We start from the raw sequence: 21,090 nt of genomic DNA on the forward strand, positions 1-21,090 counted from the left end.
CCAAAAGCTCACTGAAAAAAAATAATTCCTTAAAATTTAGAATGGAGCAAATGGAAGCTAATGACTTTGTGGGAAATCAAGAAATTAAAAAACAGAACCAAAGGAATGAAAAAATAGAAGACAATGTGAAATATCTCATTGGAAAAAAAAAACACTGACCTGGAAAATAGATCTAGGAGAGATAATTTAAAAATTATTGAACTACCTGAAAGCCATTATAAAAATAAGAGCCTAGATATCATCTTTCAAGAAATTATCAAGGAAAACTGCCCTGATATTCTAGAACCAGAAGGTAAAATAGAAATTGAAAGAATCCACCAATCACCTCTTGAAAAAGATCCCAAAAGGAAAACTCCTAGGAATATTGCAGTCATATTCCAGAGTTCCTAGATTAAGGAGAAAATATTGCAATGAGCCAGAAAGAAACAATTCAAGTATTGTGGAAACCCCATCAGGATAACACAAGAGCTAGCAGCTTGTACATTAAGGAATCGAAGGGCTTGGAATATGGTATTCCAGAGGTCAAAGGAGCTAGGATTAAGACCAAGAATCATTTACGTAGCAAAACTCAGTATAATCCTTCAAGGGAAAAAATGGATATTCAATGAAATAGGAGACTTTCAAGCATTCTTGATGAAATGACCAGAGCTGAATAGAAAATTTGACTTTCAAATACAAGACTCAAGAAAAGCATAAAAAGGTAAGCAGGAAAGAGAAATCATAAGGGACTTATTAAAGTTGAACTGTTCACATTCCTACATGGAAAGATGATATTTGTAACTCATGAGACCTTTCTTAGTATCAGGGTATTTGAAGGTAATGTGTACACACACACACACACACACACACACACACACACATAGAAGGCACAGGGTGAGTTGAATATGAAGGGATAATACCTAAAAAATAAAATTAAGGGGTGAGAGAGGAATATATTGGGAGAAGGAGAAAGGGAGAGATAGAATGGAGTAAATTATCTCACACAAAAGAGGCAAGAAATAGCTGTTACAATGGAGGGGAAGAGGTGGGAGGTGAAAGAGAAAGAGTGAATCTTACTCTCATGAGATTTAGCTTAAGGAGGGAACAACATACACAGTCAATTGGGTATCTTATCCTACAGGAAAGTAGGGGGAAGAGGATAAGATTGGGGGATGATAGAAAAGAGGGCAGATTGGGGGAGGGTATAGTCAGAAGTACACACTTTTGAAAAGGGACAGGGACAAAGGGGAAAATAGAATAAATGGGAAGTGGGATAGGATGGAGAGAAATATAGTTAGTCTTTTACAACATGACTATTATGGATGGGTTTTGCATAACTATACATCTATAACTTATATTGAATTGCTTGCCTTCTCAATAAGTGTGGATGGGGAGGGAAGAAGAGAGAGAATTTGGAACTCAAAGTTTTAAAAACAAATGTTAAAAATTGTTTTTACATGCAACTGGGAAATAAGATATATAGGCAATGGGGTATAGATATCTATCTTGTCCTACAAGAAAGTAAAGGGGGAGGGGAGGGAGGTTATAGAAGGGAGGGCAGACTGGAGGAAGGGGTAATCAGAATGTATTCCATCTTGGAGTGGGGGGGGAGGGGAGAGATGGGGAGAAAATTTGGAACTTAAAATCTTGTGGCAATGTTGAAAACTAAAAAATAAGTTAATTAATAAAAAAATAGCAGCAAAAAAAAAGAAATGAGGAGCTTAGGGGAAAAAAAAAGAAGAAATGGATCCTCAGTGCCTAGAAGAGGACAGAAGTAGGTCTTTAAAAACGTCACCAGAAATTGGAAGGAACAGTGACTCACTTAGATCAGGAAGTTGCTGAAATTGATTTTTTAAAAATGAGCTGTTGAAAAAGAAGAATGAAGAACTCATTTCTATTTTGGAGAAAAATGGCTAATTGGTGCAACAACAGTAACACAGATGAAATTGTTATGCCCACAATTCCACTGTTTGGTTGTTTTATGACCCCATTTTGGTTTCTTGGCAAACATACTGGAATGGTTCTCCATTTTCTTCTCCAGCTCATTTAACAGATGAAGAAATTGAGGCAAACAGGGTGAAGTGAGTTGCCTGGGGTCACACAGTTAGGAAAGTGTCTAAAGCCAGATTTGAATTCAGGTCATACTGATTCTGGGGCCAACACTTTATCCACTTAGCCGTCTAGTTGCCTTCTACTGTATAGACAAGTCCTGAATATATATGAAGAGGAATAGTAATTTTACCTAATGAAGGACTAAAGAGGGCAAGGATAGACCTGGATGCCTTTCTCAATCATGTGTACATTTTGTCCCTAAAACAGTTCCCTCTGAGGGTATTAGCATAGAGAAATGAAGAAAGTTCTAAGTACTTCTACTGATTTTCTTTATCAATTGGGGGATGAGGTCTGCATAGAACAATAGATTTTGTCTTATCCCTCAGTAGGTACCCAGAATAGGTTTTGCAGCGTGTCCCTCAAGTGTAAGACATTTTGAATTATTAACACATTTTCTGACTTGATTTTAAAAAAAGTACTAACACTAGGTTTTCATAATAATGCACCTTCTATCAACAAATAGTGGGATCATGTTGTTGGGTGAGTAGCTTTGTCCCTCAGTGTCTCATCTGTAAAATAAGAATAATAAAAGTACCTACATGGGACTGTTGTGTGAGGATCAACTGAGATAATATGTGTGAAGCATTCTGAAAACGTTAACGTGCTATGTAGTTATTATATGATAAATATAATAGGTACTATGTTCTTATTTTCATAGATTTAGAGCAGGAAGAAGCTTCAGGAGCTATCTAGTCCAACCTCTTAAGCAGGGGTGGGGAACCTGCTGTCTGGAGGGCCACATGTGTCCTCAAGGCTGTAGGTTCCCCATTCCTGCTTAATTTTACTGATGAGGAAGTGAGGTGTCTTGCCCAAGACTGAATATTTAGTTAAGTAGAAGAGTCAAGATTTGAACCCAGATCCTATGGCTATAAAAGTTCACAATTTGTAATTATATAAAGTTGAGGCTATATAACTTTTTTTATGGTAATGCCAAATCTACCTTCCCTAGAACTTTTTCTTCTCTCTCCTTCTCCTTTCCCTCTCTCTCTCTTAATGGTGTGCTGACAAATGTTTAACAGCCAGATCTCTGGGAGAAAAAATTGTGCCTGTATCATACTTTAAAGTTTAATCCACCTTATTAAGATTCCTCCATCACTTTTTAAGTCTAGGATATCAACAAAACAATAAATCAAGCCTTGGTTTGTAGCCTTTGCTGATTTCTGAGGTGTAGATGATTACAACTGAAAATTTAACAACTGTCTCTTGTGAATCACTCTGAGCTGGCTCCTGCATGCTATTGCTCACTTCTCGTATTTATTAAGTTGCCAAATCTTTTCAATTCTACATCTGCAACATCTTTTCTATTTATTCCCTTCTCTTCACTCACACAGCCTCTACCTTAGTTCATAGCCTCATCACTTCTCAGTAGAAAGCAATAATCTTCTAACTGGTCTTCCCAACTTCTGATTTCTTCTAATTTCAAGGTATCCTCCACACAACTGCCTAACTGATACTTCTAAAATACAGATATGACAATGTCACTTCCCTATTCAAGAATCTTCAGTAGCTCCCTCTTGCCTCTGTGATAAAATACAAACTCTTCTACTTGACTTTTAAAGTGTTCAAAATCTGAACAACTGCAATAGTCTTCTGGCTGGTCTTGCTGCAAATCTCTCCCCATGCCAATCTATACTTCACTTGGTGGTCAAACGGATCTTCCTTAAGTTCAGATATGAATGTCACCTCTTACATTCAATAAACTCCAGTGGCTCCCTAGTACCAGCAGTATCAAATACAAATTCCTTCATTTGTTTTTTTTTAAAGTCCTCTATACTCTATCCCCTTCCTACCTTTACAGTTGTCTGCAACCTTATTTTCCTCATGTGCACTGCAATCTAGTGACTCTGGCCTCCTTGCTTTTCCTCCCACATAACACTCGCAAATCTAGGCATTTTCACTGATTGTCCCTCATGCCTGGAACGTTCTCCCTACTCATCTCTGCTTCCTGGCTTCCTTTAAGTGCCAGCTAAAACTTCTTCAAGAAGCCATTCCCAATCTTCACTGACGCTGGTGCCATCCCTCTGAGATTTTATATACATACATATACAAACACATATAAGTATGTATTCACACATGTATATATATATATATTATATACACCATATATACATCATATATGTATATATAATTATATAAACACATATATGGAGAGAGAGGGAGAGACAGAGACTAAGACAGAGTGTTTATTTGTAGTTGCTTATATCTTGTCTCTCCCATTAGACTAAAAACTCCTTGAGGGCAGGGACCATTTTCTGTCTTTCTTTGTATTCTAAGTGCTTAGCACAGAGGCCTGGCACAGGCGTCTGGTACATTGTAAGTGCTACATAAGTGCTTACTGACTTGAGCTGATACTTATTTAATTTTATTCTCCTTCATGATTTTCCATCTTTCCTCAATAGATTGCCACTGCATGGACCCTAGAAAGAACCACTTATTTATTTGTGGTACCAGTTTCATTTTCTCTAGAAACTGTGTGGGGTGAAGGGAGATGGGGTGCAAGCCGGAAGTCACATAGAATAATCCTGGTGATGTGCTGATGCTTCCCCAGGCCCACCCACCAGCTACTTTCTGATTAGCTTAAGTATTTAAAGACACTCAGAGGACTAATAATTGAAGTGTGATAGAGATTAGCTAGCACTACAATAAGATTTTGCTGCTCTGTGTAGGGGTTCAGTTATGCTATATTAATAATGTTATCGTGAATTAATGTTGGCCAGGGTAGTGTTTTGGGATATAAGCAATAATCAACAGCTTTTATATACCAGTGTTGGTTTGTTGAATCAAATTATCTAGGCCCTTTATTTGTCTCTGCATTTCACTGATTTCACTATTCAATAGCTCCTCCACTGAAAATGAGTAAGGGAAAGGGATGGGTGAAATTAAAATAATTCATTTTTACAGTGGCCAGCTCCTGTTTATCCATGGAAATTCATGCAAAATAGACAGAGATACACAGACATTCAAAAAACATCACTTAATTCATGTTATAACTTTTCCCACAACAAACCAATTCTTGTTTTGGAAACGATGGCAAATATCAAAGCTTACTGAGTAAGATTATTCCCTCTATGTTTTCCTGTTCATACTCTGGTGACCAAAAGCAATCAACCAGTAGGGAGGAAAAACAAAGGCCAGAAATTAGCCATCAAAATGAAGTAATCAGTGCCAGAGTGATTAAGAGTCTGCTACATTTGTTTAGCAAATGTGGTTTAGTGCAGAAAGTAAAAATGGTTTAGTAAGAGAAGGTTTAGGGGGATTAACATTAGATTTTCCAGTAAATATACATAAATGAAACTTGTGTCTTGCTTAAAAAATCGGCAGATTCTGTTAAAGTTCACTCTGGAAACATGATAAAGTTTAGCATTAAGAAATAAAACAGACACAATTTTAATCAGAGATCAAGTACTGACTTTCAATGTTAAAAATCCATATGCTGATTATAGATACGTGGAAAAACCATCATTAGGTATAGCTATCAAATGCAGGTGAGCAGCTACATCAATTTTCACTTCAGTTATTCCTTGAAAGATGGCATCCTCAAAGAGGTTATCAATGTGGAGAAGCACGGGCTATATAGCAACAAATGCCAAACATGATAGCCATAAGCTCTACCTGTTCTCTGTATCAGCACTGCATTTGGGAGACATCAGTTCAAAGGATTTGGTAAACTTCACCACCTGTCATAGGAAAAAAAAGATGACAAATTCAACTCAACTGAAGATTTTTTTTCACAGCTCTGAAAAAATTCAGGTAACAGTTTTCAACTTCCAAATTTATCATTTCCATTTTTCACAATTACTAAAGCTGTCAAGTACTGTAAATGAAGAAAATCTTAATGGAAAAGAAGAAATTTCCCATTCTATCCATTCAACTCAATTCTTTTTAGGGGACACTCCACCAAAATCTTAATAAATTTTACAAGTATAAAAGTATCCATTGTTGCAGTGGGGCAAATAGGGTAATTGTGATTCAGTCTGCTTAGAACTCACCCTTCTAGTGCCCTGCTATCTATTCAATCTTCCTTATTATCCTTAAAGAGAGACACATGGGTCATTCCACTGTAGGGTGGGGCAGTCCCAGAAGCAGAAGACCACCCTAGACTTAGGATCTGTGTTCAAATCAAGATTCTTCTACTTACTACCTATCCAGTCTTAGGTTAGTCACCTCACTTCGTTATCAGTAAAATTAAGAGGTTGGATGAGATAACTCCCTAAGTTTCTACCACCTCTAAATCTATGAAAATAAGAACACAGCACCTATTATACCTATCATATAATACTTATGTAGCACTTTAAAATTTGCTAAGTACTTCACACATATCATCTCATTTGATCCTCACATAACAGTCCCATGTAGGCACTATTATTATACTTATTTTACAGAAAAGAAAACTGAGGAACAAAGCTAGTAAGCCTCTGAGGCAGGATATGAACTCAGGTCTTCCTGACTCCAAGTTCGACATTCTATCCATTAAACCACCTAATGTTTATGATCCAAGAATCCATGGGCTGTTTGTTTCCTTCTTAGGGATTCACAGTACACAGTAACGTATTGATGACAATCATTGCCTGGTCCTAGAAAATCCCAAATCATTCCTTTATCAATTTGAAAAATACTGGAGATCCCATATTTATATTTTATCACCAACCTCTACCTCTTCCTTCCAGGAAGATATTACTCCAGGTGGCTCCTGAATGCCTAATCATTTTGTAATTCTTTGCAATGACTTCAAAGAATTGCAAAGGAAGGAAGGGAGAAGGGAGACATAGAATGAGAAATGTTGAGGTAAAAGGAAAAGGTGGGATGGGAAGGATAAAGTAAGAAAGGAAAAGTCAAGTCAACAGGTCAAGTCAAGAAGCAAAAGCATTTACTGTGTGCTAGGCACTAGGCTAAGGATGGGGGATATGAAGAAAAGTGGAAGATAGACTCTCAAAGAAGTCATAGCTAAGGAAGGAGACAGCATGCAAACAACTGTGTACAAACAAGATATTGATACAGGATAAACTGGTAATCATCTCAGAAGGAAGAGACTAGAGAGGTTGGGGGAGGAGACAGACAAAGCAAGGCTTTTTATAGACAACAGGACTTGAACCGAACCTTGAAGGAAGGCAGGAAAGTCAGGAGGCCATGACAAGGAGGAAGAGCATGTCAGTGCCGGAGTGGAGATGAGAGATGGAGTGTTGTGTGTGAGGAAGAAAGGTGTCAAGGAATATGAGGAAAGAAGAAGGAGGCAAGGAAAAAGAAGGCAAGGGAAAACTAAGGAAAGAAGGAGAGGACGACTGGGAGAGAGAGTAGGAAATATTGCTCTAGTTTGGTGCTTTGTACCTGGCATGTATCATATCCTGCCACTAGGTGGCAGCCAGTCCCAGATTAATGGCAGAAACCAAGCTCCACCATCCTGAACAGCTGGCTAGCTATGCCTTGTGTGGGGAGCGTGGTATTTGAAACAGGAACCAGGTGAAAACCAGAGGTCAGAGGCACTAAGCCATGGTCAAAACAGTAGAGTAGGACAAAAGGGAGCACTTCATGCCAAAGGGTTGTCTAAAAGAGAGATTGAGGGGTCAGCATGGGTTCAAAATACTGTGTAAGAAATGCCAGAGAAGATGATTCCAGGGTGGAAGAGCCCAGGGCTATCAGAGGAGTGACTGCTTGCTGGGCTCACACCGTGCTACAGCGTTCAAACATCGGATCTGTGATCTGACTGTTTGGATGTTCTTGCCAATGATGTAGAGGATAACCCATCAATTTCTGAACATCCTGTGTGACTCTTTACCCCATCTCGAGGGGTGCTAAAAGACTTCTTTGTTTTCTCCTGACACAATGAGGATACCAGTGGAACACTCTAGCTTTCCAATTGTCATCCTAACATCTCAGCAAATACTAGTTCATCTTCTTTTCCTATGATAGATTTCCCTAATGAAAGCTTTTGCACCTATTCTTCATCAAAGGTCTTCAGTTATAAATTATAATCTACCCATGTCCATTATGCAGGTCCCCATTGTTCTCTGTCTTATATTCAATTTGGGTCTTTGAAGTTTAATTCCTAGTCTCACATACAACCCTGGTAGGATATTGGCATTAAAAAGATGGGCTTTTGTTTGGGGGGGATGTTTAGCCACATGAAAGAAGCTTTGCAATTTCCCAAAGAGAATCCAGCCAGCTTTTCTCCCCTGGTTAATTCTGGGCCCAATGTGTTATCCTGTGTTCCCACAGGGTCCTTTTAATGGAGCACTGGTATATGTTGGACATACCCCACTCTGCTCCTTAATTGATCAGGCCTCTCAAAAGCTAAATTGCAGGTGGCCTGTGCCAGAGTTGAAATTCCTCATGGCCTTCTACTGTTTATTTTCTTTTAGAGGACTTGATATCCTTAGGATCACAGGGTCATATATTTAGAGCTAAAGGGGTGTCCATGGATTGCGTCCAACCCTCTCATTTTAGAAATGAGAACATTGAGGTTCAGTGAAGTTGTGACTTGCCTAAAGTCACACAGATACTCAGCGGTAGACCTGGAATTGGAATCAAATCCTCTAACTTGAAATTCAGTGTTCTTTTCATCGGAACATGTTCCTGCAGGGGGTTGATGGGGATTAGGGAGGGGGGTGTAAGGGGAGAAGGAGTCACAATGATATGATTTGCTTACATTTAAAACCTTCCACCAATCTGAAGAAAGTACATTTGAATGTCACTGCAGGCCTCTAAGACTGACAATTAAATTTGCTACAGCTAGACGTGGTCATGCCTCAGAGGTCTTGCAAAGCTTCTAAATTATGCCACTTACAAGGGCTGCATTATAGGAATTGATGGGCACTTGAGATAATGGTTTAGGAACTGGGAGTGCTTTAAGTATTAAAACACCTTTAGGAGAGAGGTAATGAACCTGAACTAGGAAAATGCAGAATCAGGAAATTGAAAATCCTACCATGATAAAATATAGATGGAATGTGCACCACTAACCTCCATGGTCAGGATGGAGGGGGAAGTGAGTACTGAAAATTTAGTGCTTCTGTAGATAGAAGCAGACAACTCCAACAACTCTTGGTAATCATTTTATTTCATGTCACATTATGAAATAAGGTCCTCCAGAGTAACTCATCTTAGGCTTTTAAGGTATTAAAAATAATCATTGAGGATTCTTGTTCCAGATATTCATTCATTCATATTTGCTTGCATGTTGTCTCCCATTAGATTATAAGCTCCTCAGGGGCAAGGACAGACTTTTGCCTTTCTTTGTATCTTTGGTAGTTAGCACAGTGCCTGGCTTATAGTAGGCACTTTAAAAATGCTTACTAACTGGTTATTGACTAACTCATTAATTATTCATTCAATGACTGTTTAGCCACCTAATTTGTACAAATCATAGTGTAAAAGCTGTCTTCTATTTTCCGAAGTGGGACGGGCATCAAAACCCTTAGGTTATACCACATGATTAGCACATTATTATGTTTGCTGATGTTTAAGTTTGTAGCTTCAGCTTTTAATGTTTGTTTATGTGCCAGTCAAAACAAACGAACTTGTAATTAGGATATCCTGCCACCAGGTGCTAGTAGGTTCTTTACATTCATGGTTTGGACAGTCTGAGGTAATACATAAATATGGTTCACACAGAGGGAAATGAGCACAATGTTCCACTAATTATGCTTTTTTTTAATGTCAAGCACTAGTTTTTTATTGTGAAACATGGAGTGTAAAAAGTTCAACTCCCTTCAAGGACTCTTAACTATGACTAGGCAATGTGACCCTCAGAGTTGAGCAAAGGGCCAAAACTACGTCCATCTGTGATGGCTCCATTTCCCCAACCCTTCTCATATGATAACTTATCAAGGCTTATCGATTTTACTTCTGCAATATCTCTTGTATTCTTCCCCAGCCTTCTCAGATCCCACTGACACCTCTCTAGTTCTGGCCTATATCTCTTCTATTTCAGGTTATTTTTTTTTATTTTTTTAAATCATTATTTATTTATTTGATGTTTTTAGTTTTCAGCATTGATTTCCACAATAGTTTGAATTACAAATTTTCTCCCCATTTCTACCCTCCCCCCCACTCCAAGATGGCATATATTCTGATTGCCCCGTTCCTCAGTCAACCCTCCCTTCTGTCACCCCACTCCCACCCATCTCCTTTTCACTTACTTTATTGTAGGGCAAGATAGATTTTTATGCCCCATTGCCTGTATATCTTATTTTCTAGTTGCATGCAAAAACTTTTTTTTGGACATCTGCTTTTAAAATTTTGAGTTCCAAATTCTTTCCCCTCTTCCCTCCCCACCCACCCTCTCTAAGAAGGCAAGCAATTCAACATAGGCCACATGTATGCAAAAACCTCATTATGCAAAACCCTTCCACAATACTCGTGTTGTGAAAGACTAACTATATTTTGCTCCTTCCTATCCTATCCCCCTTTATCCAGTTTTCTCCCTTGACCCTGTCCCTTTTCAAAAGTGTTTGCTTTTGATTACCTCCTCCCCCTATCTGCCCTCCCTTCTATCATCCCCCCTTTTTTATCTTCTTCCTCCTTCTTTCCTGTGGGGTAAGATACCCAATTGAGTGTGTATGGTGTTCTCTTCTCAGGTCAAATCTGATGAGAGCAAGATTCACTCATTCCCCCTCACCTGCCCCCTCTTCTCTTCCTACAGAACTGCTTTTTCTTGCCACTTTTATGCGAGATAATTCACCCCATTCTATCTCTCCCTTTCTCCCTCTCTCTATATATTCCTCTCTCATCCCTTAATTTTATTTTATTTTTTTACATATCATCCCTTCATATGCAACTCACCCTGTGCTCTCTGTATATACATATATATATACATATATACATATATATGTATATATATATATATATATATATATATATATATATATATAGGCAACTGATTTTAAAGATGAGCAAACTGAGGCAAACATGGTTATACAGCTAGCAAGTGTCTGAGGTCAGGTTCGAACTCAGGAAGATGAGTCTTCCTGACTACAGGCCTCTTACACTATTTATTTGCACCATTTGGCTGTACACATACACATAGAGAGAGTTGGGTACGGAAATAAATTTCACTCAGTAGGGAGATAAGTAAAAGAGAGAAAAGGGAGGAGGAATTAGAGGGAGAGTAGATTAAGGGATAAATTAGTTCTAAGGAAAACAAACTCTAACAATGTATACAACTATAGTTCTTTTGAGGTGGCAAAGGATAGGCATGTGAGAGGGGTGTTCATAAGCTGGAGAATGGATGAATAAGTTATAATATAAATGTGATGGAAAATGATAAAGGGAATGAATTCAGAGAAACCTGAGAAGACATGTATGAACTGATGTGGAAGGAAGTTAACAGAATCAGAACAATTGATACCATGTCAGCAAGATGGTAAAAGTAAACAACTTTGAAAGAATTAAGAATTCTTATAAGGGTAATGACTAACCAGGATTCTGGAGGACTAATAGTGAAACATGCCACCCTCCTCCTGATATAGAGGTGAAGGAATTATAAAATGAGACATATTTGGGGGGCATGGACAATATGGAAATATTTTGCTTGACTACATATTTCATTTTTCTTTAGTTCTAATTTGGGGGGGTGCATTGGGGTAAGGGGCTAAAAAGGCAGATTTTTGCTGATTGAAAATGTGTGTGTGTGTGTGTGTGTGTGTGTGTGTAAAACAAAATTCAACTTGAGGAACAAAAGGTGAAGAACATCAAGAGAATCAATGGGAAAAAAGGGAAGTAAGGGAGTCAGCAATCTAGCAGTAGCTGACCTTAAACTATACCACAAAGCGGTAACTGTTGAAACAAGTTGGTACTGGATAAGAAATAGATTGTTCAGTGGAAAAGATTAGGTACACAATATACAGAAGCAAATCGGCACAGTAACTTAGCACAATCAGCACAGCTATTGGGACAAGAACTCACTCTTTGACAAAAGCTGTTGGGGAAACTGAAAAATGCCTGGCAGAAAGTAGATGCGGACCAACATTTCACATTGTATATTAAGATAAGTTCAAAATAAAGGGTGATATCATAAGTAAATTAGAGAAGAATAGAAGAAATTACCTGTCAGATCTATGGATGGTTATGAGTTCATGATTAAATAAGAGAAAAGAAATTCATAGGAGGTAAAATGGATAATTTTTATTACATAAATTTAAGACATTTTTTGCAGAAACAAAATCAATGCTGCTAAAGTTAGAAAAAAAGCAGGAATTGGGGAAAACATTTACAGTAAGTTTCTCTGCTAAAGGACTTGTTTTTTAAGATATGTAGAGAACTGAATGAAATTTATAAAAGTAAGCACCATTTCTAAATTTTTAAATGGTTAAAGATATGAATAGGCAGTTTTCAGAGAAAAATATCCGAGCTATTAGCAGTAAATGAAAAAAATGTTTTAAATCACTAAGAATTAGAGGAATTCAAATTACAACTGAGGAACCACCTCACACCCATCAGATTGGCACAGTTGATGAAAAGGGAAACTGACAAATGTAGAGGAGCTGTTGGAAAACAGGTACTTTAATTCACTATTGGTAGAACTTTGAATTGGTCCAGCTATTGTGGAAAGCAATTTGGAAACATGCCCCCAAAACTATTAAAATGTATATCATTTTACTCAGTGATAATGCTACTAGGTCTATGCCCCCAGAAAGATCAAAGAAAGAGGAAAAGGACCAATTAGTACAAAAAATATTTATAGCAACCTTTTTATAGTAGAAAAGATTTGGAAACTGAAGGAAGAACACCAATTGGGGAATGATAGAACAAGTTATAGAACATGGATGTGATGGAATGCTATTGTGCTACAAGAAATGAAGGGGATAGTTTCAGAAAAAGACTTGGATGAACTTACATAAAGTAAAATGAACAGAACTAGGAAAGCACTTTATACAAGAACAATGATATTGTAGGGACAATCAACTCTGAAAGACAGGAACTCTGATCAACACAATGACCAACCGTAATTCTAAAGGACTCATGATAAAACATGCTATCCCCCTCCAGAAAGAGAAGTGTTGGACTCAGAGTATAGATCAAAGCACATCTTCTTTTCCATCTTCCTCCCTCCTGTTACCCTCTTTCTCCCACTCCCCTTGGTTAATGTATTTGTTAATGAATTTGTTTTGTATGACTGTATATATTTATAATGGGTTTTGTTTTTCCTGGCCTTCTCAAAGGGAGAGGGTGATGGCAAAACTTTGGAACTGAAAATAAAATAAAATATACATACATACATACATACATAATACATATATATATAGATATAGATATGCATATACATGTGGGTATATATACTGATATACATATATATACACACATATTTGCGTATATATGTATGTGCATATGTTAAATATATAGATAGATAACCAAAACTAAGATTTAGTCCATTTAAGTTCACTAACACCTAAGATGTCGATGTTCAATCTTTCCATATCCTATTTAACCACGTCCAGCTTACCGTGGTTCATAGATCTTATTTTCCAGGTTCCTATGCAATATTGATCTTTACAGCACTGACTCCTTTCATCACCAGACACATCTTGTAGCTCAGCTTCCTTTTGGCTCTGGCCCAGTTGCTTCATTATTTCTGTAGCTACTTGTTTTCCTTTACTGTTCCCCAGTAGCATATTGGACACCTTCCAGCTTGAGGGGCTCATCTTCTGATGTTATTCCTTTTTCATTTTTATACTGTCCATGGGGTTTTCTTGGCAAAGATACTGGAGCAGTTTGCCATTTCCTTCTCCAGCAAATCAGAACTCTCCATTATGACCTGTCTGTCTTGATTAACCCCACACAGCATAGTTCATAGTCTTATTGAACTGCACAAGCCCCACTGCCATGGCAAGGCAGTGATCTAGGAGGACTATGAAATGGAAGTGATGAACAGATTTAAGTGATTAGATCCAATACATAGAGTTTCTGAAGGACTATGGACAGAAGTTCACAATATTATACAGGAGGTAGCAACAAAAGAAAAAGAAAAGCAATAAAACAAAATAGTTATCTGATGAGGCTTTATAAATAGCTGATGAAAGAATGAAGGCAAAAAGTAAAAGAGAAAAGGAAAGATCTACCCAATCGAATACAGAATTTCAGAGAATAGCAAGGAGTGATAAGAAGGTTTTCTTAAATGAACAATGCAAAGAAATTGAAGAAAACAATAGAATGAGAAAGACAAAATATCTCTTCAGGAAAATTAGAGATATCAAGCAATGTTTCATGCAAAAATGGGCATGATCAAAGGTGAAAATGGTAGTGACTTAACAGAAGTAGAAGAGATTAAGAAGAAGTGGCAAGAATATACAGAAGAACCATACGAGAAAGATCTTAATGTCACCAATAACCAAAATGGTGTGGTTACTGAGCTAGAAAATGAAGTCAAGGGGGCCTTAGGAAATGCTAACAATAAGGCTCATGAAGGTGATGGAATTACAGTTAAAAGATGATGTTGTTAAATCACTGCACTCATATGGCAGCAAATTTGGAGAACTCAACAGTGACCACTGGATTGGAAAAGATCAGTTTACATCCCAATCCTAAAGAAGGGCAAAGCCAAAAAATGTTCAAATTATCAAATAATTGCACTCATTTCACACACCAGCAAAGTTATGCTTAAGATTCTGCAAGCGAGGCTTCAGCAAGAAGAGCTGTCTGGTTTTCGAAGAAGCAGAGGAACTAAAGACCAAATTGCCAACATTTGACGGATTATGGAAAAAGCAAGGGTATTTCAGAAAAATATCTACTTCTGCTTCATTGACTACACTAAGGCCTTTGACTTCTGTGGATCACAACAAAATATGGCAAGTCCTCAAAGAGATGGTAGTACCAGATCATTTTACTTGTCTCCTGAGGAATGTTTATGTGGGTCAAGAAGCAACAATTAGAGCCAAACATGGAACAACTGATTGATTTAAGATTGGAAAAGGAGTATGACAAGGATGTATATTGTCACCTTATTTATTTGGCTTATATGCAGGGTACATCATGCAAAATGCCAGGTTGGACCAATCAAAAGCCAAGATTAAGGTTTCCAGGAGAAATAACAATCTCAGATATGTAGACAATGCAACTTTGATAGCAGAAAGTGAAGAATTAAGACGTCTCTTGAGGAGGGTGAAAGAGGAGAATGTAAAAGCTGGCTTGAAGGTTAACATAAAAAAACCCTAAGATCATGGCAAGTGATCCCATTACTTCCTGGCAAACAGAGGGAGAAAAAATTGAAGCAGTGTCAGATTTCATATTTCTGGACTCAAAGATCACTGCAGATGGTGACCACAGCTATGAAACTGAAAGATACTTGCTCCTTAGAAGGAAAGCTATATCAAATCTGGACAGCATACTAAAAAGCAGAGACATTACCTTGCTCACAAAGGCACATATAGTCAAAGCTATGGGTTTTCCAGTAGCAATATATGACTATGAGAGCTGGACTATAAGGAAAATGAGTGCTGCAGAATAAATGCTTTCAAATTATGGTGTTGGAGATGACTTTTTAGAGTCCCTTGAATAGCAAGGAGTTCAAATCAGTCAATATGTAAAATAATTAATTCAAACTATTCATTGGAAGGTTAAACACTGAGGCTGAAGCTTAAATACTTTGGCCACATAATGAGGAGATGAGACTCACTGGAAAAGCCCTTGATGTTGGGAAATATTGAAGACAAAAGAAAGGGATGTTAGAAGATAAGATGGATACATGGTGTTATGAAAGCAATGAACATGAGGTTGGACAGACTGGGAGATAGTGGAAGACAGAAGGATCTGGCATGTTGTGGTCCATGGGGTCACAAAGAACTAGATGTGACTAAATAGCTTGACAACAACAACAACAAAAGATGGACCTGCCTTATACTTAATGCTTTTATAATGAGTCCTCTGCAGCTTTTTAAAAAATTCCCATAGAATTTCTACTTTGCCCAGAATACAGTTAGAAATTCTGTCTCCTTGCTCCAGGTACTGTCCACATCTGCTGCTCCCATAAAGTAACACAGTTAGCTCTTCTCCCATTAAGATGTACTTGGAAACCAAGTATATCGTTATCTCATGCACCCAGAGATCACTCATCTGTTAACTTCAACTATTTAGAAGAGACAAAAACCAGGAAAAATCATGACATAGATTTCCAGCTGCACTAGAACTTAGAGGCCACATGGTTAACCCAGCCCTCTCATCTGAAGTTCATAGTGATTAAGTAACTTCACCAAAGTCACAAAGTTGTTAAGTAGCAGAGCTAATGTTTGAACCCAGCTCCTCTGACTTCAAATCCAATATTCTTTCCACTGCATCATGTTCCTGTCCCTCAGGAAGGACCTGTATAACCCAAATAAGTGTAATGAGGTTTGTCCATTATAGCTCATATATGCTGAGGACCTCAGATCCTCATTCAAGTGTTTTATTCTCACTGGAGAGACAATTCCAACAACCCTGGTTACATGGTTTTGCCAACCCACAACACATCAAAAGAAATTAGAAATCTGGCAGGAGGAGGAAAATTCTGAGTTCAATGATATTGATAGCAACAGAAAGTGATGTGTAAGAGTGAAGAATAACAACAACAGTGATGATGATGATGATGGTGATGATGATGATGAAGATTATGATGATGGCTAACATTTATATAGCACTTACTATGTGCCAGGCACCATGCTAAGTACTTCATAATTATTATTTCGTTTGATCCTTATAACAACCCAGGGAGGTAGGTACTATTATTATTCTTATTTTACAGATCAGGAAATGAAGGCAAACAGAAGTTAATGACTTGCCCAGGGTTAGGAAGCAGATAAATTGCTTTTTCCAAACCTCAAAAAGTACCAGTCTGAGACCATCTAATTTGGGGGAAAATAGCCCTTAATATACTTCAGGAGCTTCCAAGAGTGTCATAGCGTTACAAAGCCAGAGACATAACCAATGTTCATAATGATACTTAGTCACTGGAAATGGCTAAATTACACTCAGTATAACTCCATATAAAGAAACTAAGAAGTAAATAATCTGTATTAGAAGGATTCCTGAATGAAATGTCCATTAAGAAGTTCATTTATCTGGAAAATTCACATAAGTGGAACAACACTTCCTGACAATATTTAGAGGAATGAGGCACTACTAGAAAATAATATAAAGGAGAAGAGAACATCCTAATTTCTTAGGTAACTCAATTTGTGTTATGCCCTATACATGCATATATGTGCTTAGTTATTATCATAATTCTTTGAAGAATGCCTCCAAAATGCCATAACATTATGAACGCTCATAATCAGCTCTGCAGGAAATGGACTGACAAAACCAAATACATTTTTGCGGGGATGAGGAAAACTTTTGATTTTGAATTTTGAAAAGATACAGTGTTCCTCTCAGAAATTTTTTTTCAAAACATCTGCACCATTTTCACAGTGAAGAAATTGCCTGAAGACCCAGTCAAATGTTTTCATCAAAGGGAATACTGCACATTGAACAGTACATGGATCCATTTTAAAATAGTCCTGCCTGCTCCCTCTGCCCCCAAATGCTTACTTTGTTCACAAAGACAGAAAGCAACCTTCCAATTGGAAATATCTACTAAAGCATGTTTTCTCATTTTAAAAAAGTGGACCATCAACCACACCATCTATTTGAAAGAAATGATTCCTTTGTAATGAGCACTTGAAGGTAGAAAGAAGGATAGGCTTTAATGAAAGGTTCATACTCCCTTTGGTGAAGCAATTGTAGTATAATAGAAAAAGTCCCAGATCTGGAATCCAAGGACCTGGGTTCATATGCCAATTCTGCCTTGGGTTCTGTTACCTTGGGCAAATCACTTAATCTCTCTTGGCCTTAGTTTCTCTTCTGGAAAATGAAGGGGTTGGACTAGATGGAGTCTAATGTCCTTTCCATCTCTAAATCTATGGTCCTATGAATTATATAACTTACAAGAATAACAAATCTTTTCCTAACCATTTGTATTAGCTTATGAAATAATGGTCAGGATTCTACCAACAAAAAATAATAGCAGAATATCATCATCATCGCCATCATCATTGTCATTGTCATCATAATTGTTTTGGTCCAAACCTGTTATTTAATTGGCTTGAGGAACTTTGGGTGTAGAAATTCCTGCAACCTATGCCAATGAGCTACTCTCTGTGTAAGGGCAAGCAAAGTGGAACTTTTTACTATTTTTTTTCTTCTGGAGTACTTCTCAGCACCAAAGGAATCAAGTGCCTTTTCTTGAGTCTTGCCTTTGTTTGTAGGAAGGCCTGCACCCTTTTGCTAATTAGGTCACGAGAGGTGTGAAGCTCTCCGGTCCTGAAAAAGGGTATATATACTATGAGGGTAGCCATTAAGCTAGAGCTCTCAGAACTGCAGGAGGAAAGGTTTTGCTTGGGGGCTCACTCACTGGAAGAGTGTTGTGTGATTTGACCAGACGAGACTCTGGGTAGCCTTGGGAGCCCCCCGGTTTTGAAAAACCCAGATGTTGGTGCTTCTCTCTCTGGTAACTATGTATGTAATGTCTTGGACAGACAGCTAGAAGCCCGTCTGCTGATTTGGGTTATTTTGCTCTGTTTATATAATTTCTGCTTGTAATTTCTGTTGTTTGCTCTGAAGTTCAGGGTGCTGACTTTTCCCCCTGAACTATGTGAATGATATATGTATATTTGATTAAAGGGAGATTGTAAACCCCTTAAAGTTGCTTTCCTTAGAAGATCAAATCAAAGAATCTGTGCTAGCAGCCCTCCTGTGTGCAGGTGTTATTGGTCTTACACAGCCACAGTAGCTGCTAGTGACATTCTTGTTACACTCTGTACCTTGGAGAGCTGCCTGGAGTACTGAGAGGTTGCTACTGTACCCTCATCACACAACTAGTATGTGTTAGAAGTAGTGCTTGAACTTAGATCTCCCTGACTCCAATACCAGTGCGATATCCACTACAAAACACACCATTGCCCTGCTATCTAACCTTGCCCCACTACAAAACCAAAAAAGTCCACATCTGAAACACTTAGTGCAGTTCAGACCAAGATACGCCTAGGAACAGAACTATGAAGAGTAACTGATCCCGCAATAATGAAATTCTGCTATAATTATATAGTATTTGTGTGTATAAGACATACATATAATACATACATGTATATTATATATGTTTGTAAAACTCACAGATATATAATATATACATGCATGCAATATATTATGTATATGTGTATATCACAATATATTGCATGTGCATGATATGTATGTGTGTATATATCACATATAACGTATGTATGTACATTCTATATTATGTATATGTGTATATGCCACATGTAATATATGCATGTATATCATACATTATACGTCTATATGTGTGTATATGTCACACATATATGCATGTATATAATAAATTATGTCTAAGTGTGCATATGTACACACATATGACATATGCATTATATTACATATTATGTCTATATGTGTGTATAACATGATATATGCATGCATATCTTCAATACGCGTATATGTCTTATGTGTATATTACACAATATATCACATATACGTATATATACCTCACATATATTCATGTATATTATATATTCTATATTTTGTATCTCACATATATTCATGTATATTATATATTCTTTATGTGTTATCACACACATATGTGATTGTATCTTATCCATTATATGTTTGTAGCAAACATAATATACATGTGTATATCATATATTATATATGTCTTTATATGTGTGTGTATGTATATATTGTAGCTATATAGCACACATACAATATATGCATGCACATTATATACGCATATGCATGTATGCATCACATATATAAGCATGTATTTTCTATAATGTATATTTCTTTATATCCCATTCAAAATTCTACTTTACTCTAACACACATTTACAAACACCATTGCGTCCTTCCAATACCATCTACCCCATTTTCAAAGTTTTGGAAAAAACGTCCCTTTGAGGAAACATGAGAAAAGTTTAGGTTTCTTTTTTTCTGTCTGAGAGACATAGTCTATGAAAAATTATATGTTCACCAAATTTGAGAGCTGGAAGGGACCTTAGAGCTCAAAGTCCATAAAATCATGTAGGGCACCAAGAGGGAAAGCACATGTCTCTTCACAAAATTATAGAACACCAAGACACTTGTCTTCTTGAAAGATGAAATTTTATGACTAATAAAAGATCTACATCATGGAGGGCGACAACTCTGCCTCTTCCACAAACACACTCTGGGGATGCTATCAGAGATCAGTGGCCATGTCCTGTTTCTCTTTTCTTAGAACACACTGTCATGGGCTAAGGTTTAGATCAGTCCTTAAGCTGCTGCACTGAGGAGCTAAAAGGCAGGGTGGTGGTGGCTATGAAGAAATAGTGAATATAGTCTCCACCCTTGAAGAACTTAAAATCTAAAAGGAGAGATATTATCAAGGTGCCTGAAAAACGACAAAGGGAAAATAAATGCGTTACACAGCTCGTGTGTGTGTGTGTGTGTGTGTGTGTGTGTGTGTGTGTGTGTGTGCGCATATGCAGGAAAGAGTATTTATCTAATGAGACAGAGGCCAGAAAAGACAACACAAGTTTTTCTGCTCTCTCAATTGTCTGCACAAACAATACTGTAAAGGACATTTTTGCCTGTGAACCCCATAAAGGAAAATGTCATCTGACCCTTAGGGTTCTAATGTTGGGTTCATAGAGTTTGTTTTTTGTTTTGCGAATCCAATGACAGTTCTATAGCCTAAGTGGTCTAAGAAAGATTCTCCATTAAGTGCAGTCACAAAATGTCCTATTCTGCTCTATAACTGACCAGGATCACCTCATTTCAGAGCTTCATTTGCATGTATCTCAGGAGCCCATGATCCATATCTGTCCCCTACTCCTGCAAACCTAACAGAACTTATCTGCCCTATTTTTTTTATCTCAACCCATCTACCTCCCAACCCTGTTCTGTGATAGGTGATAACTAGTGAGCTAAATGAGTACATGAATATTTATTAAGTGCTTACAATGTGTTAGACTGTGTTAAATGATGAGGATACAAATATAAAAAAACAAAACAA

The 21,090-nt window shown here is 37.4% G+C and overlaps 1 protein-coding gene across 1 annotated transcript in view; it reads right to left on the minus strand.

Annotated features, from left to right (window-relative positions):
* The window catches only part of PDE11A (phosphodiesterase 11A), a 485,178-nt gene that overhangs the window by 263,207 nt on the left and 200,881 nt on the right, over positions 1–21,090 (minus strand). Inside the window, exon 5 of the mRNA XM_036745320.1 lies at positions 5,704–5,768. Coding sequence (XP_036601215.1) covers positions 5,704–5,768 — 65 coding nt within the window. The remainder of the gene's footprint in view (positions 1–5,703; positions 5,769–21,090) is intronic.

This window comes from Trichosurus vulpecula, chromosome 2, assembly GCF_011100635.1.
Source record: "Trichosurus vulpecula isolate mTriVul1 chromosome 2, mTriVul1.pri, whole genome shotgun sequence".
Lineage (NCBI taxonomy): Eukaryota > Metazoa > Chordata > Mammalia > Diprotodontia > Phalangeridae > Trichosurus > Trichosurus vulpecula.